General features: G+C 47.0%; 4 protein-coding genes across 6 annotated transcripts in view; 2 read left to right on the forward strand and 2 right to left on the reverse strand.

Annotated features, from left to right (window-relative positions):
- LOC149918371 (uncharacterized) overlaps positions 1-2,716 on the forward strand; it is a 5,830-nt gene extending 3,114 nt beyond the window's left edge. The window contains exons 7-11 of the mRNA XM_090137500.1: positions 102-219; positions 722-848; positions 1,254-1,775; positions 2,099-2,262; positions 2,590-2,716. Coding sequence (XP_089993626.1) covers positions 102-219; positions 722-848; positions 1,254-1,775; positions 2,099-2,262; positions 2,590-2,716 — 1,058 coding nt within the window. The remainder of the gene's footprint in view (positions 1-101; positions 220-721; positions 849-1,253; positions 1,776-2,098; positions 2,263-2,589) is intronic.
- LOC116238554 (uncharacterized) overlaps positions 1-4,384 on the reverse strand; it is a 22,530-nt gene extending 18,146 nt beyond the window's left edge. The window contains exon 1 of one of the 3 annotated variants that reach the window (XM_090136822.1): positions 3,779-4,384. In XM_090136822.1, the coding sequence (XP_089992948.1) occupies positions 3,779-4,024 (246 nt within the window). In that variant the 5' untranslated portion in view covers positions 4,025-4,384. Of the gene's footprint in view, positions 1-2,871; positions 3,378-3,663 lie in introns of those variants that run through there. The other 2 variants (XM_090136824.1, XM_090136823.1) reach the window with 2 other exon arrangements.
- A 178-nt stretch (positions 4,385-4,562) lies between these two features.
- LOC116238549 (uncharacterized) lies at positions 4,563-12,795 on the reverse strand. Its single transcript, XM_031608305.2, has 6 exons — positions 12,479-12,795; positions 8,054-8,438; positions 6,848-7,019; positions 5,662-5,837; positions 5,350-5,446; positions 4,563-4,937 (listed from the first exon to the last, which is right to left on the reverse strand). The coding sequence occupies exons 2-6, from the start codon at positions 8,433-8,435 to the stop codon at positions 4,781-4,783; spliced, it is 984 nt and encodes a 327-aa protein (XP_031464165.2). The 5' UTR covers positions 8,436-8,438; positions 12,479-12,795; the 3' UTR covers positions 4,563-4,780.
- Positions 12,796-13,303: 508 nt separating this feature from the next.
- TXNL4A (thioredoxin like 4A) lies at positions 13,304-19,861 on the forward strand. Its single transcript, XM_031608306.2, has 4 exons — positions 13,304-13,418; positions 13,539-13,718; positions 18,463-18,566; positions 19,572-19,861. Exons 2-4 carry the CDS (start codon positions 13,566-13,568, stop codon positions 19,741-19,743), a joined length of 429 nt encoding a protein of 142 aa, XP_031464166.1. The 5' UTR covers positions 13,304-13,418; positions 13,539-13,565; the 3' UTR covers positions 19,744-19,861.
- The last annotated feature ends 1,888 nt before the right edge of the window (positions 19,862-21,749 follow it).

Below are 21,749 nucleotides of genomic sequence, written 5' to 3' on the forward strand. Positions count from 1 at the left end.
CATTCCCCAGGGAACAGCGTTGCCTCACAGCCGTGAAGAGTCGGGCCAAAACCGTGTCAGAAACGCAACTTTTCTGAAGTTTTCTCCTTTCCTCTTTCTAGGGGACCTTTGCGAGACGCGCCTCCTTCATCGGGCAGCGCTTTCTCCAATGAGGTTACCGGCACTGACTGGAATGCCGGGCAGAGACCAGACAGCCGAGGAGAAAGAGCCTCGCACCAGGTGAGAGTCCTGGCAAAAGAAACGCGGGCGATGCCATGCTCTTGCCTCTGTGGGAGTGAAGTTTCTCCCGGATCCAGAGGCTGTATGAACTCAAGCAGCTCTGCATGACAAAGGTCCCGTAGCGTCACTTCTTAGCTGCGTAACTAATGGCAAACGCTCCTTGCAAGAGCGTAGAGGCTTTCTTGCTTCCCTTCAGATGGAAGTGAACCGGAGCTTTCTGTTTGCCGAGCCTGGTGCCTAAAGTGACAAGAACCATCCCGAGCAGAGATGAGGGTGTTCCTTTCCTAGGAGCGTTTGAATAGTAGTGAGCGTGTTTCTGGGCTGCTGTCAGCGCTGCAGGCTGTTCCCAGGTCTCGAGGGAAGTGGTGGAGACCAGATCAGTCATTTGGGGGCTCTTGCAGACTTTTTTTGCTGCGGAAGCTGCTAAAGCACTTTCAAGCACGCAGTGCAAACCCAGCACCTCCTGCCCTCCTGTCAACCCTCCCCCACCGTGTCTTTACAGGCTGCTACCAGCCATCACGAGGAGATCCTTGCCAGAAAAAGCAGAGCAAGAGAAAGTCACTCCTCTGGTCCAGCCTGGTCCCAGGATGATAGACTTCTTTGCCGAAGCGATGGAGAAGAGGAGAAGGGTACGTGACAGACTGCTGCAGCGCATTTGTCTTGTTGAACTGTAGAAGAGCATCACTGATTCTCTCAGCGTTCTTTACTGCGCGTTCATGTGACACCTCGCTTGAAGAGAGATCAGTTGCGAGGGCATTTGAGAATATGCTGTTCACTTCCGTTAGCCTCCCGAAAGGCACCCCAAGAGCTAATTTGGGGATGTTCCTGACTGCTTGTCTAGAACTGCCAGCTGCCAGACTGCCTTTAGCCCAGCGGTTGTTTATTTTCCTGGCTGTTACAGAAGGGCTCTTCAGTCGAGTCCGCAGGAGCCTGGCAGCAAACCAGAAAGGCAGAAGACAGAGGATGAAATGGAGTGCAGGAAGGGAAAGCCCTCCGCCTCCACGGAGACTAACGTTGCGTATTGTTGCATTTAGGCCGCCCTCGAGAGAAAGTCTGTAGAGACCAAGAAGAGAAAGGAGGAGAAGGGGAAGAACGTGAGGAAGGAGAAGGAGAAAGGGAAAAATGTGAGGAAGGAGAAAGAGGAGAAGGGGAAGAAGGTGAGGAAGGAGAGGGAGGAGAAGGTGAGGAAGCAGATAAAGGTGAAGGAGGTGAAAGTGAAGAAGGAGGAGAAGAAGGTGAAGGAGGTGAAGAAGGTGAAGGAGGTGACGAAGGTGAAGCAGGTGACGAAGGGGAAGCAGGTGACGAAGGGGAAGCAGGTGACGAAGGGGAAGCAGGTGACGAAGGGGAAGCAGGTGAAGCAGGAGGAGGAGAAGAAATTTCCAAAAGAGGTCCAGAAGTTCTTGGCTGAGGAGGAAAAAAAGAACAAAATGATGCAGAAAGAGAAAAAGAAGCAGCAAAAGTTGCAAGGGAAGAAAGCAGAAAAAGGCAAGCAGCAAAAGTTGCAAGTGAAGGAGACGGAGGCCGAGCCGGAAGAAGTGCAGATGCCCGCAGCCCAGGTACTTTGCATCCCTGCAAGAAAGCAGCAGCACTTTCCCATCCAGGGGAGCTGAGACTGCATGGTACCTCTAGCACCCTGTCCAGAGCAACAGTGTTGGTGCAGCACAGCTGGATGGGGGACTGCTGCCTTTTGTGAGCAAGAGGACCCAACAGGGAGCTGTAACAAAGCCCTGGTCACGCTGAGACATGGCCTCAAGAGCGTGCTGAGGTCCCTCTCCTGCTTGCTTTCCTGGCCCACTGCAATCCCCACTGGAATGGTCTTGCGGGGAGCTGCATGCTGGGAAGCAGCACCTCTGATGGCTGAGTGTCTCTTCCTATACAGGAATCCTTAGTCCCTGAGGAAGAGTATTTCATCTCTCTGTCTGAGAGCGAGACAGAGGATTCCAGCTCCAGCCTCAGCCTGATGGAGAGGATGATGGGGAAGCGGGAAGAGGGCGAGGAAGAGCCGCCCAGAGTCTTCTGGGACAGCGCTGCTTTGCCTAAACGGTAAGCGTGCACCAACTCCATCCGAGGCCAGGGGCAGTTGGGGGAGGAGGGGTGGTGAGTCACCTGTGCTGTGGATCAGGGAAGCCAGCTTTTGAGTCATGGTGCCACACACAGCGCCCTGAGAGCTCTGAGGCCGTGGATATGATCATGGTTAGGGCCCGATGCCACGAGCCTCTCTGGAGCCTAAAGCAGCCCACGCATGGAAGTCGTCCTGCATCGAAGTGACTGTGGGGCCAAGTGGGGCCGTGTGTGGAATAGACTGGGTGAAGAAAGAGGCAGGGGTGTCCCAGCTGAAGAATGAGACAGATTTTATCCTTGCTGTTGCAGGACGCTTTCTCCAAGGATAGATCAGGCCCTTCGAGAGGTAGTGAAGCTCATTGTGGAGCAGGTGTCCCGTGAACAGCAGGGACAGAGAGATGCAGAGAAGGATCTGCAGGACCAGCTCCAGAGGTAAAGCTCCCCAGACAGACAGTTTGCTCTCCCGCACTGCCTCCCTGTGCTCACACCCCCTCCTACTGTGTGCCTACAGTGAGCTTGCAGTGCTGTGGTGGAGTCGGCCATCGATACACGCACCCGGCATCAATCATCTGCCCGGAGCTGAGTACAAACCTGCACCCCCTGCCGGGCCAAGGCCAGACAAGGCATCACGTCGAGTGGTAAGTGGGCTCTCGGAAGCAGTGTCATAGCTAGCTGTAGCAAGCCATGGGAAGACCCTCCTGGGCCTGTGGGATGGAGAGCAGCTGGCTGCGGAGCTGGAGACCTCCGCACAGAAACTCCTTCCAGCCAATGGGCGCTGGGGATGAAGGTTCACAGTGCGGCTCAGGCAGCTGCAGGCGGAAGGGTCTGAGGTGCCGTCCGGTGTCTGGCGGCCCTCCCTTCTCCAACCAGAGTCCCTCCTTCTCCTCCCAGAATACAGAGCCCTGAGCACCTCGCTCTCACAGCCTGTATCTGCCCAGGCCGAAGTCTCAGCCACTGCCTGACTCAGTGCCTGGTCAGTCAGCCCCACAGCAGGCTACCCCAGATCGGGACTGGCCACAAGGGCTGCAATTACATTACAGGGACCGTGAGCCTGCTCTCTCTAGACCTAGATTAGCAGAACCACTCTCTTGTACTGCAGAGAGACTTGCAGTGTTGTGCTGCATGTCTCTGCATTCACAAAACTACTGAGCTTTACACTGAACTCCTTAGGTCCGGAGAGTAGTGGTCATGCATGTCGACCAGGACCACGAGAGATCCAGCAGCTGTGAGACTGCCAAGTCAGACATCCACTAAGTGTCACCCAACAGTTCAACGAGGACCATCTTTCACTACTGGCGACGCTAATGGTGACACTGTCAAACGCGCGTTGCCACTTTCCTTATTACCCTTTCCCTATACCCAATAAAACCCCAACCCCATTACCCAAACACCGTGGGTCTTTCCTTGGTCTCTGTGAAACGCACGCTTTACAGAGAGGGCCTTGTTAGGCCAGGTGCTCCTCTCCCCAGAGTTCCCGGGCCTGCATTGGCAGGCCTACCTGGAGCTGCCTGGGCACCACAGTGTGCTGCGAGGGTGGTGAAATCCATGGCAGAAACTTTGCGTGAGAAGGTGAGGAGGAAAGCCCAGTCCTCCCTCTAAGCTCCATCTCGGAGTGGAAGCCTTCTCTAGTGTCACGAGTGTGGCTGTGTAATCTGCATGCTGACAGCTCTGACCCCAACTTCTTTGGCTGGGTTGAGGGTGGCCCCTTCCACATCCTGCCCCTTGACGTTGCTGGCAGATCCATGGCTGAAGCATGGAATGTCCATGCTCAAAAGGTGACATGCTCACCCAGTGGGGCTTTCTGAGCCCAGGCTTAACAGCTTAACAGCTGGAAGTCAGTTCTGAGACAACATCCTGTCAATCCTGTTTGGGCTGCTTCTTCCCGTCTTGCATGTATTTTCCATTTAACTCAGAGAAAAATCTGATCTTGCTACTGACGTATTTTAAAACGCACTTTTTGATATCTGTCTCCCAGAGTACGGGCCACCTTCAACTCCAGGTGAGCTTTGGCCATGTTAATATTCTTCCTACAGAGGTGAACAGCGTATCTGTAGTTCGCTCCTGTCACCTGACCTTACTTCCATTTGCTAGACACTGATTTTCTACCCCAGCTCTAGAAGATCGAGGCAAACCCATCCCGTGTCCCACTTCCATGACTTTTGACATATTGCATTTGCCAGTTCCCCCGCTCTTCAAAAAGAGGAGGTGCTTGAAGAGGGTCCAGCACTCATTAATGGAACCCTACAGAGATAATTCAGTGACATGATGAAGACATCAAAGTATTCAAACAGAACGGTTTTGTCTGTTCCACTTCGTTGTTTTGATTTTGTAAATGCCAGTACAGAGTAAGCTGAGCGAGTCGACAGCTTTGCAGTATAGTGACAAAAAGAGCTGTGCAGGAACACGGCTGCTTGTTTTTCCTTTTCAAAACTAAGAGTGGTTCTGCATGAAATCGTGCCTTCTCATAGGTCAGAGATGTAGCACTGTCGTCTGGTGCACATCACTGGGGAAACACTTCACTTGGAATGGGTTGACACTTGAGAACAGACAGCATGTTTGCTATTGCTTCTTCTGCCATCATGTGGGTGGCTTGAACTGTTGCAGTTCCAATATGTGGGGTTATGATGACGTTATTTAATTTCAACAAAGGATGATTTCTGCAAGAAACAGCAAGGACAACGTATTACATCTGCAAGAGCAGAAAGAACAGAATGGATATCACATGTTGAGTTCATTCTTCTGCTAGTTGCTGAGATCAGAATCTCAGGAAACAGCAATGGTACTGATATGAGAGGGGCCACATACACAGGATTGGCAGAAAATGTTGGCAAATTTGCTTACCCATTTCTCTATCCTCTCTACTAGCCTCGGTGCCTTGCCTGGCACTCATGTTCACTTGAAAATGTGGCAGGGCAAAATAGCTGGTCATCAACATAGGATTGTGCAAGATAAAATGTGGATATGCTCTTACACAGTAAGAGACTCCCCATAGAGATCACAGTCATGAGTACACTTCTGCTCAGCATTTTACAAATTCCAGAGTAATAGAATGAATGCAAGTTATTCTACCTTGGCAGAGGCTCAGGGTATGTCACATCCAGAGCAGCAGCCTTAATAGTCTTATTCTGGAGAGCTTCCACCAGTGCATCTTGATCAATAACTGCACCTGCATTGAAATGATATCTTTGTTCCACAACAAGTCAGCGAACATGTTTTCACCTGGGAGTGGGGAAAGGTCTCAAGGCCCCAGGGGAAATAAATTCAAGGATCTATGTCTTGTTAGAAAGTAGAATGTCTTTCTAGTAATCATCAACCAAACAAAACAAAGACTTTATTAGCCTTCACCACAGAGCCATAACCACTTCTGGGAGATACGCCTACCTCGGCTGATGTTTATAAGAGTGGCTGTGTGTTTCATCAGCCCCAGCTCCTTTTTCCCAATCAGCTTTTCAGTCTCAGGTGTCAGGTTCACAACCAGCATAACAAAGTCAGATTGCTGCAGCAAGTCTTCCATCTCACTGTAGCAGGCACCAACGGCCTGCTCCTCCTCCTTGCTCCTGAAGGGAAAATGCACACCTAGTTTGACACAGCTATTCTGAACTGTTTTTAACAGTCAGCAAATCAGTCAGTCAATCCTAAACATCGTCTCAAACAGCATAGATATTAAGAAGTTTGAAGCCAGGAGAAAGGAAGAGACATTGCTATGTACCAGTGAATCACAGAATCATAGAATGGCCTGGGTTGAAAAGGACCACAATGATAATTGAGTTTCGACCACCCTGAGTCCCATGAGTCTCTGGCCAACCACCAGACAGGTTGCCCAGAGCCACATCCAGCCTGGCCTTGAATGGCTCCAGGGATGGGGCATCCACAACCTGTTCCAGTGTGTCACCACCCTCTGTGTGAGTCAAAGCAGCAGAAGGGAGGGGTGAGAAGGTAGTGGATTAGAGAGGCCAAGAGGGCAGAGGAGTGGCAGGACCCTGGAGGATTGACATAAATGTGAAAGCAAAGCACACAGGTGGTATTAGGTATAGGAGGATGGGTATGCAGGTCTCATTCTTCTCTCCTGCTGATGTATCAGTACAGTCCCCACCAACTCTCTCTCTGCCTGACTTGCCAGTTAGAACTTACAATGGAAAAGGAAGCAAAGAAAGGTAACGATAAAACAAAGTGAGGATCTTTGCCATCAAGGTGATGAGTGAACCGGCTGGGCTGAAGGAAGGAATGACAGCCTGGATGCCTAGGGACCTTGCCAGAAGCCTGAGAGAAGATACTGGCAGGACATAGTCTGGCTTGCTTGGCTTACATCTTCAGAAAAGTTAGCGTCACCCTTCCTTCAAACCTTCCAATAGCTGAGAAGGGATGAACAAGGACTGGGAGGTGAATGGGAGCTGCTTCCCAAGGGGAGAAGTAGGGAACCGAGAAGAGCAGCAGAGGCACACTGGCGGTGGTCCTCATGTTGCTTCAAACTGTTACCAGCACCTAGGAAGAATGGGGACATAGGCCAGAGCTGTGGTTTCCATTTCTGCCCCTGGACCAGTTACACACAGTAAACAAACATTTTTACCTGCGGTTCCTGTTGTGGTACAGGATCTTCATTTCAAAGGCTCTGGCTCTCTGAGCCACTTTATACCCGATTCTTCCCATCCCAATGATCCCAAGAGTCGCCCTGGTAACTTCAACTCCCAGCCAGTCAGCAGCAAAATACTTTGTGTCTGGAGAAACTGCTATCTGGGAGCCTGAATGGGAAAACATGCTACAGGTATGAACTGATGACAAATTCAGGTCCAAACAGAGAGGAAAAGTTTCTCACTGTCATAGTAGTTGGTTTCTGGAACGCCCCTTACAGAACATCCTAAATTTTAAGGGGGTGGGCAATGGCTGTTTTTAGAAAGTCTTGGACAGTGTAACAGTCAGGACTGGAAGCAGTGACACAGAAGAGATTATTGATGGTGGTATTCTGCTGAGAGGGATTACCACCTTAAGGAAATAACGCTTCTGTGTCTTCAGTATTTTCTTTGAAATTCAGAAACAGCTTCTGGGGCATTTACCAACCCACAAGCACTGCCTTCACTTTATTTTTTCTGTGCCAGGAGTAAAACTCCCTGTCTATCTCCTGGATCTCAACCCAATCCAGTCATACTACTTGAAGGGGGTGAAGTTATACTGCAGAGTCTAGCTTGGCCAGTGATCTCATTAAGCCTTTATAATGTTGAACTTCAACTTAATAAAAGAAAGTCCAACCTCTACTGCCGTACCACCACCATCTGCCTCCAGCACAGTGGGCCAATGTAATAAATTAGGAGGCATTACTTTTGGAGCATCACTCAACATGCTCTCATAATTTCTGCTCTAGCAATGGGGACGTGGCCATCTCTAGATGCTGTGTACCTTTGTACAACTATTAAAAAGTACAGAATAAGGAAAAAGAGAAGCAGTGACATTTTATCTGGATGCATTTCATATTCAGTTTTCCAGCTATAAGCAACACTCTAAGTAAACATCCAGATAGAACTACACCCCTCACATTATTCTAAACAGGGTACCACGCGTGACTTCAAAGCACATAATTGAGACAAATGTCTTACTCTTGTCACTGTTGCCTTGAGAAGAGGTGGGGTTGAGACAAATAGAGGCCTCCAGAAAGAGAGTTCTCAGAACACTGTTTTCTTGCAAAAGCATCCCAACTATTGATTCTGACACATATAGTTAATATAGCAAGGTGAAATATGCCAAAGGAGCAGATAAGATCGAATGAGATTTAAAACATTACCTTCCACAAGTCTTCTGGCAGATGCCAGCATTAGGGCCATTCCCATGTCTGCTGTTGAGTCAGCAACAGCGTGTGGGGTATTAGTCACTTTTACACCAAAGTTAGAAATCATTTTCAAGTTTAAGTGATCCACTCCAACACCAGAGTTTCCAATGACCTTTAAATTAGGCAGGCTTTCTAGAAGCTCCTTGTCAATAGCTGGCCTGCACTCAGACACAAAAATGGATTGGATTTTTTTCCCCATTTCTTTTTTGTTTTCAAGAAGTTCTTTCATGGTGATAATGCAAAAGTGTTTCTTCAGAAGCGCTGTAAGGCTTTCTTGCACACCATAAGTTCCTCCAACATCCATAATCAAAAGACCTGGCAACTCCTGTTCTGCCATGACCTGCAGTGGAAGAACAGAAGTTGCTGTTTAGGAGAACGTCACTCAAACAGTGATGGTGTGGCCATCATTTAAATTCATACCTGTGAATCAGGAAATTAATGGGACTCCATAGTCCTTTTAATGATACAGCACAAATTCACAGTCACTTGGGACTAGCGTGGCCTTACATTAGAAAATGGTCTGATATCTCCATTAAGCACCGGCTTACGCTGCAACACCAAGGTACAGTCACCTTCTCGGATCTAAATCTGGTTCAGGACCTACAAGGTGCTCTCAAATAGCTTCATTTCAGTCCAGAAACCCTACCACTTTCATACCAATCTGGCAGCCTCTTAACCTAACTCACAAATTGATGTATCACAAAGGGTGGTACATAACTGCTGCTAGGAAGTTAGTCCAAGTTGTTTGCCTATGAATTATGTTTGGTGAAGCTGCAGGTTGTGTTGGGAGCCAGAGGTTCAGACAGGTCTGACAAACCTACCTCACTTGGAATAGGTTAGGTCTAAAAAAAATTGCCCAGTGAAGGACTATTCTTGTATGGCTGCTACACTGCTTGCTCTCACTGCTTTAAACCACTGCATCCAAAACCTATAGCCTCTGAAATTTAGCATCACAAGTCAGTCTTTTGCACATCCGTGCCTTCAGGCAGAACCAGTGGGGAAGAGTGCTAAAGGTGACAGGCTAAGGCCAGCTGGCAATACAGCCCTTCACACCAGAGCTTTCCCCTTGCCCAGGCAGTTTTGAGCCCGGTCCCACCTGCAACAACCCATGCAAATCTATCATATTCTCCAATAAGACAAAGGCTCCTCAGATAGCCACGTATGCAACTTGAGGGGTGAAACTGCAGCCCTTACTGACAATCATGGCCCTCATTGACAAAAATGACAGCAGAAGATTTGCTAATCTTAGGAATCTTAGTAGCAAATCTTAGGAATATTCCGGTCTGATTTCCTGATTCTGTTTCTTGCACTCCACACCTAGGTCTTTGTCCCATATACTGTACCCTAGATTTGGGTTGTGCTGAATGAATCTGCATCTCTCTTCCACAGCAGTATTCTGATTAATTCCAGGCATGCCCTGCCAGGCAGAACTTCCCTGCTGTTCCTGTCCTCTCATGCAAGCCTTCAGAATTCAGTCCTGGGACAAACAACGTACTGTAAGTTTCTGAAAAGCCTTCTCCTGAGCAAACTCCAAACTTAATCCAGCTGCATCTATTAAATGATTACAGTCTCAACAACTGTCATGTATATTATATGTCATTATTTATTGCCATAAGCTGAAGTGTTTTAAAATCTACCAGCCCCAGGTGGTTGGGAAAATACTGCCAGTGTTCCCATTTGTAGTCTGTTTATTTCTTGGAGTATCATACAACACGACCTTAGAAGGAAAAATTAGACTCCTCCTCTGGAAAGAACACACAGATGGAAAGGCAAGACAATGTCATCGCGACAGTGTTATTCAGCATCTCAATTACCAGAACTTGATGATACTTCAGTAACTTTGACTGAACAGCAACTAAACCTTATGTATGCAGTTACACGACAGAAAACTGCCTGGACAATGGATACGATCAAGTGACTAACACAAGCAAGTAAGACAGGTCTGTATTACATCATTTGCCTTCTTCACCATGATGACAGCATCACCATCACTGTGACACTCAGAGTCAAACCCACATTTATTTTAGAAGCACCTTCTAAACTTCACAAACAGAAAGACAATTCATGGGGAAGCCACAGAGCAGCGCAGCAAGAGTTGATTTAGCTTTAAACAGTTCAGCTTGTCCACACACACACACACACACTAAGTTCCATGTAATTACTCTGCTCATTACTGTGGACATGTGGAAAAATTCACAATTTCATTCACATTTGATGTGCACAGGAACTGTTTGCAGTGTTGCTTCAAGAGCAAGGCTTCTGCAAGTACAAAGTATGATCTTAAAAAATGATATTGCTAGCAACAGCATAAATACAGTTAAAGGAATCCTGCAAAGGGAAGGAGGCTTTCCAGATACTAACCTTGGTTTGAGGAGCACACAGTGCTGTCATGGACCACTATCTGTGCTCGTCTTGTACCTCTGTCTAAAAGCCACGCTTTTCCTGTCACATCAAAGTCCTTAAGAAGGGATAGCTGGATGAACACCTTTACAAGCCAAATTCGTCTGGTCAACTATCAAGTGAATAGATTTTAACAAATCCAGTGTTTTGCTCCTGAGCATAATTATTCAGATGTTGGATGTCCTGTCTAATATGCTAAATGTATCACCTGTTAAGGATATGACAATTTTGATTTTCTCTCTCCACATTTTCTCTTTACATAAAATGATCTACTTCCACACGTGTATACATCCATAACCACATGTAACACATTAACAGAATGTATGTGTACTGATATCAAATCCTTGCACTGAAAATTTTGAATATGTGACTCAGATTGAGACAAATAGGCAAATAAACAGACCCACTCATAGGTATTAACTTCAGTGCTGGTGTTTTCCTAAACTAGCCGTATTTCTTTCATGGAGCTTGACTCACTACTTATTTCCTTTCATAGCCACTGACTGGCACTGGTGTATCACTTTGGACTTAGCCAAATCATAGCAAAATAAACCTCCCTATTTTTCCCTATCTTTGTTTTAAATTGAAGTTTATAATGTACATCACCCAGAATAAACTCCTCCCACTTACTTATCTACTTATCAGAAGAAAACTGATTACCTCAATAATAACCAAAGAATTAGCCTGGAACGGTTCCTTACTGTTGATGCTTCTTTTACCAACAGAGCTCACAGCTCCTAGAGGAATCAGCAGCATGTAACTTCCTTGTGTTTGCAACACAGTCCCTATTACCTGCTGCAACCTCTGAGTCAAGGCCAATCGCATGTGACTTAGCTGCTAGTGCCAGAACCTCCTCTCACAGAAATTTGAGCAATCCACTGCTACAAGCACTTGTTTAACTCTTGCTCTCCCTGACTGTTTTTGTCCTCTGAGGCAAAGGACTGCTGAAGTATCTGAAAGCTTTCAGCGAAAACCACTGCAAGTGGCACAAAACTCCAACGCAGCCTGCCATGCAGATGGATGGGACATCACTCCTGCAGGGCTTCTGCAGGGCCATGTGAAGCGAAACTAACTTCCTCTCACTTTCCTGAAAATTGAGGAAGGTTTTCTAGAGGACATCCCACAAAATACTGCAGAACAAGGGCTTTTGTACTGTTTTGGTTTTGTTTTTTTTTTTAATTACACAATCCTGTGGCAAATAACTTGATACAAACTCCACTGACTTTCCTGGGATCATTCCCCAAAACATTAGTGCAGGTTTCTGTGGATTCTATTGAAAATACGCTTTTCTTTTCGCTGTCTGCTGCAAGCTTACATTTTGAAAGAACGTACAATGTACAGGCGTGACTTTGAGGAAGCAAAAAGATCAGCCTGTGTCATGGTTTTAGGAATTTTGTTATCAGTATTCCACATCACAGCATCCTGTAGTGCACTGGGAGTTAGAGTTAATGCTCCAGTTCCAAGGATCACGGAGAGTTTCCAGATGCCCTTTGCAGAAGAGAAGAACTACATCTCCCAGAAAACTTTGCTATTCCATTCTCATTTTCCGTTCAGAGGGAAAGATGGAACTGCTTGGGACTCACGAGACTGCCCTTCTTCTACTGCTCGTCACGCGTGCTGCCCAGCCACCTGGCCTTCAGCACTACAGTAAGGCCTTTGGTTCTGGACACTCATTTATTACTTTCAATTCCAATGGCATTATATTGCCTTATCACACTTTCCACTATCATAGCTAGTAAATTAGTTTTCTCCCTTAGCTCGTCGCTGTTTTGTTTTTAGGCCCATCTCCCCACCTTTTCACCACCCCCTCCCCCCCATCTTGGGCCACGGGTCCCGTTCAGTTACGGAACCGGGCCAAACCGGGTCACAGCCGTGACAGCCCGGAGCGGCCCATCTCAGCAGTCAGTTCAGTTGTGAGACCCAGCGCTGGCAAGGGAAGCATCCTGGTTTAATTATGGAAATATCATCCGAAATATTTACCCCGGGGCGTTCAGGCACCGTCCTTTCAGCCGCTCCGCCGACTTCCGCCGCCGCCCAGCCCCTCCCCTCGGCTGGCCGCACCGCCCCACGCTACGGACAACACGTGGATCACACGTTGGCCGCCTGCCGCACGGGGGCACAACGCGCCCGCCCAAACGGGCACGCTCGGCCCGCGGGGAAACATCCACCGCTCCAGGCCCCAGCACTCGGGCGGGCCGCTTAGCGGGCGAGAAGGGGCTTCGGGGACACCGAGCGGTCGGCACCTCGCCTCTGCAGCGGGAGCGTCTGCCTGGCCCGAACCGGCAGGAAACTCCCACGGGCGCCGCCGTAGCCCCCCCCCCCCCCCACCCGCGCTGCCTTCAACTCTTCCGCCGCGTCCTACACGGCTGCAGCCTGCGCCCCACCAGCCCCAACGCGTGCGACTGCTGCGGTGCAAACAGCCCAGCCCAGCCCATTCATTCTATTCTATTCCATCCCATCCCATTCCATCCCATCCCATCCCATCCCATCCCATCCCATCCCATCCCATCCCATCCCATCCCATCCCACCCCACCCCATACTATTCCATTCCATCTCATTCCACTCTATTCTGTTCCAGCCCAGCCCAGCCCAGCCCATTCCACCTCAGCCCATTCATTCTATCCTATTCCATCCCAGCCCATTCCATTCCATCCCATTCCACTCTATTCTGTTCCATTCCGTTCCGTTCCGTTCCATCCCATCCCACTCTGTTCTATTCCATCCCAGCCCATTCCATTCCATTCCATTCCCCCCCCGCCCCTCGGAAGAAACCGCGCCCCCTGGCGCCGCAGTGGCGGCAGCAGAGCGGAAGTTGCTGTCGCTCGGACCGTTGCGTCACTTCCGCTGCGCCTCGGGCGGCGCTCGCGCGGCCAGGTCCCGCCGAGAGAAGGCCGAGAAGAACGGGGCGGGGGCCTTGGGGTGCGGAGGGTGACGCGGCCCGAGCCGGGGGCTGCGGGGTACCGGTGCGGGAGGGGCGGCGGTCGGAGCGTGCGGGCCGGCCGGGCTCTCAGCCGCCGGCCGCTTCTTATCGCCCCGCAGGCCGCCGCCGCACTCCCGCCCGCCGGGATGTCGTACATGCTGCCTCACCTCCACAACGGCTGGCAAGTGGACCAGGCCATCCTGTCGGAGGAGGATCGAGTGGTGGTCATCCGCTTCGGGCACGACTGGGATCCGACGTGCATGAAAATGGACGAGGTTCTGTACAGCATCGCCGAGAAGGTGAGGCGGGGACGAGGGGACGCCTTCTGCGCGTGCCGAGCGTTCTGTGCGGCGCGAGGCGGCCCTAACCTGGCTTCTGCAGACGTGAGCTCACGGGAAAGCCGTTTGGTGCGCTTTCACGAGCATCTCCTGAAGCCTTTGTCTGCTCCGGTCTTTGTGGCGTTTGATGTGCTGCAAAGCACTGCAGCTCTGAACCCGGAACTGTTCACACTGCGTCGTTTCGTGGATGTCAGCGTTCAGACAGAGGCAGTGCTGGGCAGTAGGACTGCTGGTACTGAGCTTCACAATAGGAACACGTACAATCACAGGACGTCCCCAGCTGGGTAAGGACCCGCAAGGGTCCAAAGTGAGCAGTCCATCCATCAAATCCATTCTTCTCCAATTTGGTGATTAGGATGTTATCAGGACAGCACCAAATGCTTCGCACAAGTCCATGTAGATGACATCAGTTGCTCTTCCTTATCTACTGATGCTGTAGCTCCACCATAAAAGGCCACCAAGATTGTCAAGCATGATTTGTCCTTGATGAAGCCGTGCTGGTTACCACCAATCACCTCATCTTTATTTTCCATGCACCTTAGTAGTTTCTTGCCAGGCACAGAGGTGAGACTGACTGGCCTGTAGTTGTCTGGATCTTCTTTATTTCCCTTCTTGAAAATGGGGGAGGTGTTTCCCCTTCTCCAATCAGTGGGAACTTCACCAGACTGCCATGACCTTTCAGATATGATGGATAGTGTTGGCAACTTCATCTGCCAGTTTCCTCAGAAGCCATGGACAGATCTCATTGGGTCCCATAGTTGCATAGTGCACCTTCAGGTCCTTTAGATGATCTCATACCTGGTCTACACTTACAGTGGGCAGATTTTCCTTGTCCCAGTTCTTACCTTTGCTTTTTGCAACTTGGGCGATGCAGCCAATGATGAAAACAGGCAGAGAATTCACTGAGTACCTTTCTCCATATCCCTCGTGACCAGATCTCTAGTTTCCTTCCAGAGAGGGCCCACATCTTCTGTAGCCTTCCTTTTATTGTTGATATACCTGTAGAAATCCTTATTCTTCACCTTTATGTCCCTGGCTAGATTTAATTCTGTCTGGGTTTTAGCTTTCCTGATCTATCTCTGGCTGCTCAAACAACCTCTTTGTAGTCGTCTCAGGTAACCCATTCTTGCTTTCACTCCCTATAGACTTTTTTTTTTTTGCACCCAGTTAAGTCCAGGATCCCTTGTTCATCCACAGAGGCCTGCTGGCATTCTTGTCCCTCTTCCTTGGGATGCTGTTCTGGACTTGCAGGGCACAGTCCTTGAATACTGATGAGCTTTCTTGGACCCCTCTTCCCTCCGGGGCTTTATCCCATGTCACCGTCCCACCCGGAAGAAGTAGAAGTCCAGAGTGGCAACCTTGCTGCACATCCTCTTTGAAGCCTTAGGGATCTTGAACTCCACCATTTCATGAACTCTGCAGCCAAGGCTGCCGTCGAGCTTCACATTACTCACCAGCCCCTCCTTGCTGGTGAGGACAAGTTTCAATGGAGCACCTTTTCCTGTGGATTCCTTTACCACTTGGAAGAGGAAATCATTGTCACTGCATTCCAGGAACTTCTTTGATTTCTGATGCCCTGCTGTGTTGTCCTTCTAACAGATATCAGGGTTGCTGAAGTCTCCCATGAGGACCATGTTTTGTGAATGCAAAGCCACTCGTGTCTGTTTATAGAGTGCCTCATCCACTCAGTCTTCCTAGTCAGGCTGCCTATAGCAGACCTCCACTACGATGTCTCCTTCCCTTGCCTTCACTTTGACCCTAACCCATAAGCTCTGCGTCAGCTCCTCATCCATCCCCAGATGGAGCTCTGTGAGCTCTAGCTGGCCGTTGCTGTAGAGGTTGGCACCCCCTCTTTCTTCCCTGCCTGTTTTTCCTAAAGAGTTTATAACCATCTATTCCGACATTCCAGTCATGAGAGCCATCCCACCACATCTCAGTGATGCCAATGACATCATAGCCCAGTGTAGTGGGAATGCTAAGTCACAACTTTGACACAGTGATTGAGCACCTGGTGGGAAGGCAGGGCCAACCCAGGGGCAGCCTGCCTACCTGAGGCCTTCCAGAGGTAAGCAGACTTTCTTTCTTCATTTCTGCATCCATGGCTGTTGCATCTGGGCTCATCCTCATTTGCTGCAGCCACTGACTTTGCCACCCTGCTATTCTTGCTGTACTTTCTATGACATTATAGCATTACACTCTGTAGGCATGCTCACTTCTATAACTGTTCATGCTTGTTCCCCATGCTCTGTGCATTAGTGTTACAGACATCTGAGTTGGACTCCCATTGAGGCTGATTTACCAATTGGGAGTTCCCTTGTCTTGCACCTCAGGTGCTATTTTGCTGGCCTGTGATCCAGCTCCAGGTCATCCATTACTGCTGTCAGCCTCAAAGTGGGATGGGTTGAGGATCCCCTCCCTGACAAGTGCTCCCGGCTAAATTGGAAAGCTAATTGCCAGAGATGGTGTTCCCCCTTCTGGGGATGAATGAACCCCAGAAGACCAACTTCTCAAAGCTTGTTCCATGGCATTAAGTAGCCCTTAACCATGTGTTGATTTTTCTCAATTCTATTAGCCCTTTCCTTCCCCATCCCTTTAACAAGGAAGACTGATGAAAAGGCTGCCTGTGCTCCTAAGTCCTCCAGTGCTGCTTCTAGGTCTTTCTAGTCCCCCCCCCCCTCTTCAGGGTGCTCACAACTGCCTCACTGATGGCACAGGTGCTTACATGAAACAGCAGCAGCAGGCAGTAGTCAGTGGGATGTACAAGGTATGGCAACCTCTCTATCAAATCCTTGATGCAGGCGAACAGCAGACTTCTCTAGGTAGTGGGTCAGGAAGACAAGTGGCTCTCTACCCCTCAGAAGAGAATCACACATTCCCCCCGCTGTCACCCATTGCTTTTTCTTAGTTGTGGTAGTTATGCAACAGGGAGCTGGTCTGGCTGCCTTAACTCAGTTCTGAGGGCTGACTTGTTAACTGTTTCTTTTTTAGTCTGTAGAACTGAGAAGCAGTTCTGCAGAGGCACCTCAGGCTTTGAGGCAGGCTTCTTCCTTCTGTTAGTCTTCGTCTTGGTAAATGCCTGGGCAAACTGTTAGCAGTAATAAAATTTTTAGTTGTAAGCAATGCATTTAGCAGAGTAATGTTAAATTTACATGGGAGAAGAGAAAAACACCTAAACCTACAGAATACTTGGAACCTGGTTGGAGATCCCTCCCTTGCGCAGTCTTTCCTGTGAGCCTAGTTCTTTGGAGATGGGTGAGCACTTTTCCTTTGAAACACCATTCCATCCACGCTAGTCCCTGTGCTGTTACACTCCTGTATCACCCTTCCAGTGCGTGAATCTTCCTGACTGTAACACTGTGCCAGCCTGAATTCAGCAGTACTGGAATTGCTTTTGCCTACAGTGTAGCTGAAGCTAACCAAACCTTACAAAAGACAGTTGGCTCTCTGTAAAGGCAGTTCAGGGGCTCTGTATTGCTGAGACTTGCTCCAGTATTGTGGTGATAGATGACAAAATAAGTGCTCCTTCAGGCTGTGAAACTGGTTGCTACTGTGCAGAGAGACATCTGCATAAGTACTCAGAGCTCTAGATGGTGTTGAAAGAAAATGCTTCTTGGTGACAAGCCTGCCCAGTCTGTTGTGCTGCTGAGCAGTAGATATGGCCACTGTTGGGCTTCTTCAGTACCCTATCTTTATTTTATTCTTAGACCTAAATCTTAGGCTGCAGGATAGTTGCATGCTAAGGCCCATGTCATAGGCAAATGTAGCAGTCAGCATCCAAACACAGAACAATACAGTGTACTTTCTAGAGCTAAGTGGTTTCAGAGTGGTGACCACTGTGGAAGAGTATCTTCATTGTGGTTCTTGGTTCTCATCTTGTTAGACTTGAAAGCAAGAAGAGGTATATTTGAAAGAAGAAGGCAGGGGGGAAATAATAAAATTTCCACAGTTTTGAATTCAGAGTGAACAGTCCTCTCTCTCTAGCTCTGAGGACATCATACAAGGTTTTGGGTGAGCCACCCTGTCATTGCTTCCACTTCTTTAGATGAGTAGCTTGCTTTCTTTTATTCATATGTAGGAGAGAAGAAAGATTCAGTTAATGTCCAAGAGACTTGGATTATGGTGGTAACTTTGTGTGTGCAAAGGCAATTTGAGTGAAATGGCCCTTTGAAGTGAGTTTCCTTAAATAACTTGGCTAAGACTTGAACGAGACACCTCGTTTGAGAAGTTTGAGAAGGTAAGCTAAAGCATTCCTGAACTGTGATTCTCGTTTCTAAAATGGAAACTTTAGATTACTTTTTGAAACCCACCTTTTGCCCCCGCAGGCTAACCAGAGAGGAACACCCGCCGGTTCTTAGTAGAACTATTCGTTTTGAACATCCTCTTAAGTTTCTTAGATATCTTTCATGTGACATTGAAATGGCTGTGAATTGCTCTAGGTAAAAAACAAGAATGTGAAGCTATTTTCTTTCAGGATTTAAGACAATAACTATGAGAGGAGAGTGCTACACCATTGTTTGGTTGATCCTAAGTGATTTGTGCATGGCTAGGCCTCCTAGTTGGCAAGAGCCTCTGCCATGGTAGTGCAGGGCAGGACATGGACTTCATTACAAGCTGTCCCTGGCTGCATTATGAGTGGCTGCATGTGGTCCACGGGTTGCACATATCTGATACATTGCTTTTGTATTTTCTTTTTCCTTCTCCTTAGGTAAAAAACTTTGCTGTTATTTATCTTGTGGATATCACTGAAGTACCAGACTTCAACAAGATGTATGAGTTGTATGATCCCTGCACAGTCATGTTTTTCTTCAGGTACACGGTGGTTCTAGAATATAATTCAACTGAATGTGTTTTAGTACAGTGTCTCAGTAGAACTACAGATCCATATCAGTATATTGGTGGTTATATATACGTTGTTCTAGGAAAGTGTAAACTCTTACCAGGGAGTGTAACCATAGGACAAGGGGTAATAATTTTAAAATAAAGTACTAGATTTAGATGAGATGTTAGAAGGAAATTCTTTATTCAGAGAGTGGTAAGGTGCTGGTTTATCAAGGAAGTTGTGGGTGCACCATCCCTGGAGGTGTTCAAGGCTGGGCTGGATGCAGTTTGGGGCAACTTGATCTAGGGGTAAGCAGCCCTGCCCACAGCAATGGGGTTGGAATGATCCTCCAGCCCAAGCCATTCTGTTATTCTATGACTGAATAAGAAAATGCTTTGTTTTGCAAGGCAATTTAGCATAGTAATACTATTTTGATAATAAAGCACAAATTAGTGATAGCGAAAACTGCTTTTGTTATCTGTTGGTTTAAGTTATAAGTTGAAAATCCATGTATAAAATGTTGCACTAATACAGCAGCCAAACTTTCTCTAATGGTATATGAAGAGCATTAAAAACTTTTTGGAGTTGTGACATCTTTTAAGATAAAATGTACTACTGACAGTAGTAGAATTCTCACATTAGTCAGTCCTGGGAAATAAATGCAAGTAACGTGGATATGATGAAGAGTGATTGCATTGAATAGCAGTCTTGATGTGGAAGCACTGTTTGCAGTCTTGGTTGAGCTTTAGGAACAGGCAATAAAATATCAGCTGGAAGGTGATAAAGACCTTTCTTTCTTCCTTGGGGCTTCTTTGCAAACCTTTTTATGTTTAAAGATTTATTTTGAAGCCTACAAAGCATTCTTGAAGGAGGTGGGGGGATTGATGATCTTTTGAGGGTTTTTTTGGAGGGGTGGATTTTTTATTTTATTATTATTAGTTTTTTTTACTATTGTTATGCTGTTAACCTGTCTGTTTTCTTTTCTCCCTTTAAAGGAACAAACACATCATGATTGATTTAGGTACAGGTAATAACAACAAGATCAACTGGGCAATGGAAGATAAACAAGAAATGATTGACATTATAGAAACTGTTTATAGAGGAGCCCGCAAAGGTCGAGGTTTAGTGGTATCACCAAAAGATTATTCTACTAAATACAGATACTGACATTTTGTTGGGGCTGTGCTTTTCTTTTTTAACCCTTTCTCCACTTAAATTTATTTTTCTGTATGTGTGTACATACATATGTATATTAAAAAAGAAATAAACAGTCTTTCAATGTTGAGCGTGTTGTTAATTGTTTTAAACTTTGAATTCCATTTGGAAAAGGAAAGGACACAAAGCCTCAAACTGTATGACTGCAGTATTGTTCAGGGCTTTTTTGTTGTTGTTCTTTAAGACTTTACTTTCAGTTGTTCTTTTGGTATGATGTATTTTTGTACAAAAAAAGCCTGTTTGTAGAAAAACATTTCGGCTGCCTGCTTACTTCTGTGTTGTGGTTTAATCCAGCAGGTGGCTAAGCACCCTGCAGTTATTTCCAGTCATTCCCAGTAGGAGGGCAGAGAGAATTAAGAAAAAAAAAAAAACCAACAACACTGCTTAGCAGCAGCTATAAGTGTTGGTGTGTTATCGACATTGTTCTTCTCCTAGAACCAAAACCCAGCATCATACCAGGCACTCTGGAGAAAACAATTCTGTCCCAGCTGAAACTAAGACATTTTGTTACACAAAAATCTGGGAAAACTACAATATAGGTTTTTAAATTTTTTTTTCCTTAATAAAGAATAAAACAAGTTCCACTTATTTGCCTTAATGTTCTTGAAAGTTGGGAATGAAAACAGATGTTATTAGATGCAAAATCATAATCTTGTAGAGAAAGGGTTTTAACTATTTTTTCAGGATTTTCTTGCATAGCGTCTTGGTCTTTGTATACAGTAAGAAATAGGAATTTATGAAGGTGTATGTATTAATATTTAAGAAAACTAAATTAAAACATGTGATTCACACCTCACCTTTTAGCAAATCCAACTGGGTGTGATGATGGAATTTATTTTTCATGGTGATTATTCAGTTTGAAATACGCTGTAGTAGGCAGAGTAGTTCCAAAAGGTAATAGCTTTTTTTGGAGCTGGCTGCACAGTCGATGCTTGAAGAAAGGGTAAACTTCTTCCTGTAGTGTGAGCTCCAATTTATCAAATGGTAGAGCCAAACGTTAATATGCTCATGAGACTTGGATTGGTGCTGCATTTGTATGGCTTTTGAAGTTTCATATGCATTTCTGGTGATGTCTACTTTGCAGTAGTGGACCCAGTGTTGGTTTATTTGTTTTTGTTGTTTTTAGTTTGTTTTCTAACTGCAACATGCACGTTTACAGAATTAACAAAAAGCAAGTCAGACTGTGCATAAGGGGGTTTTTAAAGTTTTTTAAGTCCAGTTTGTCACAAGACCGAGTATCCAAAATAGAAGCTGCTTTGATGGTGGTCTTGCTAGGAAAATATTGCCCACACAGTCCATCCTTCATTGGACGAAATGGAAGTCAGAAGGCACCAAATTGGGAGTGTGTGGTGGATATGGCAGGACAGCCAATATTGGCAGTGTGCTCCATGATCTTCAAAGTGGTGTGGGGCCTGGAGTTACTGTGTTACAAGAGGAAGACTGTCCTCTTGTCTGACCTGACTGGAGATTTGAGCCTTCAGCTTAGCATCATGATTTAGTGGTCAGAATTGATGGTTTGTCCATGTTCCAGGAAATTCAGAAGGATCACCACTTTCCTATCTCAAAAGACTGCACACCACTTTACTTACTGAGTACTGTGTCTTGAAATTTTTCTTCAAGGGGAATTCACATGTAGCCATCCCAGGGACTGCTGTTTTGACTACAACTCACAGTTGATGGCACCACATCTCATCACAGGTAATGATGCAATCAATGAAAGAGTCACTTTCATCCTTGTATTGGTTCAGTAGGTGCTGACAAACTTGCATACAGTGTTCTTTCTGTTCCTGTGTTGAACATTTGTGGGACTCACCCGGTGCAAACTTTGCAATATTCTAGCATTGTTACCATAGTTTCCAGCATACTGAAGCTAATATTCAGTTCTCTGGTTATCTGCCAGTTTGTGTGGATGAGCTGATTGTCACGCTTTGTTTTGTGGTGTGACAGCTGTGCGTGGC

The sequence above is a fragment of the Phasianus colchicus genome, chromosome 3, assembly GCF_987193195.1.
Source record: "Phasianus colchicus chromosome 3, bPhaCol1.hap1.1, whole genome shotgun sequence".
NCBI lineage: Eukaryota > Metazoa > Chordata > Aves > Galliformes > Phasianidae > Phasianus > Phasianus colchicus.

Bases quoted from the DNA above. Each gene is read 5' to 3' on its own strand.
- LOC116238549 (XM_031608305.2), bottom strand. From the start codon at position 8,435: ATGGCAGAACAGGAGTTGCCAGGTCTTTTGATTATGGATGTTGGAGGA. The intron at 5,447-5,661 runs GTAGGCGTATCT...ATTTCAATGCAG, and splicing joins TCTTATAAACATCAGCCGAG to GTGCAGTTATTGATCAAGAT. The intron at 4,938-5,349 runs GTAGAATAACTT...TGTTTCTTGCAG, and splicing joins TACCCTGAGCCTCTGCCAAG to AAATCATCCTTTGTTGAAAT.
- TXNL4A (XM_031608306.2), top strand. From the start codon at position 13,566: ATGTCGTACATGCTGCCTCACCTCCACAACGGCTGGCAAGTGGACCAG. The intron at 13,719-18,462 runs GTGAGGCGGGGA...CCTTCTCCTTAG, and splicing joins TGTACAGCATCGCCGAGAAG to GTAAAAAACTTTGCTGTTAT. The intron at 18,567-19,571 runs GTACACGGTGGT...CTCCCTTTAAAG, and splicing joins ACAGTCATGTTTTTCTTCAG to GAACAAACACATCATGATTG.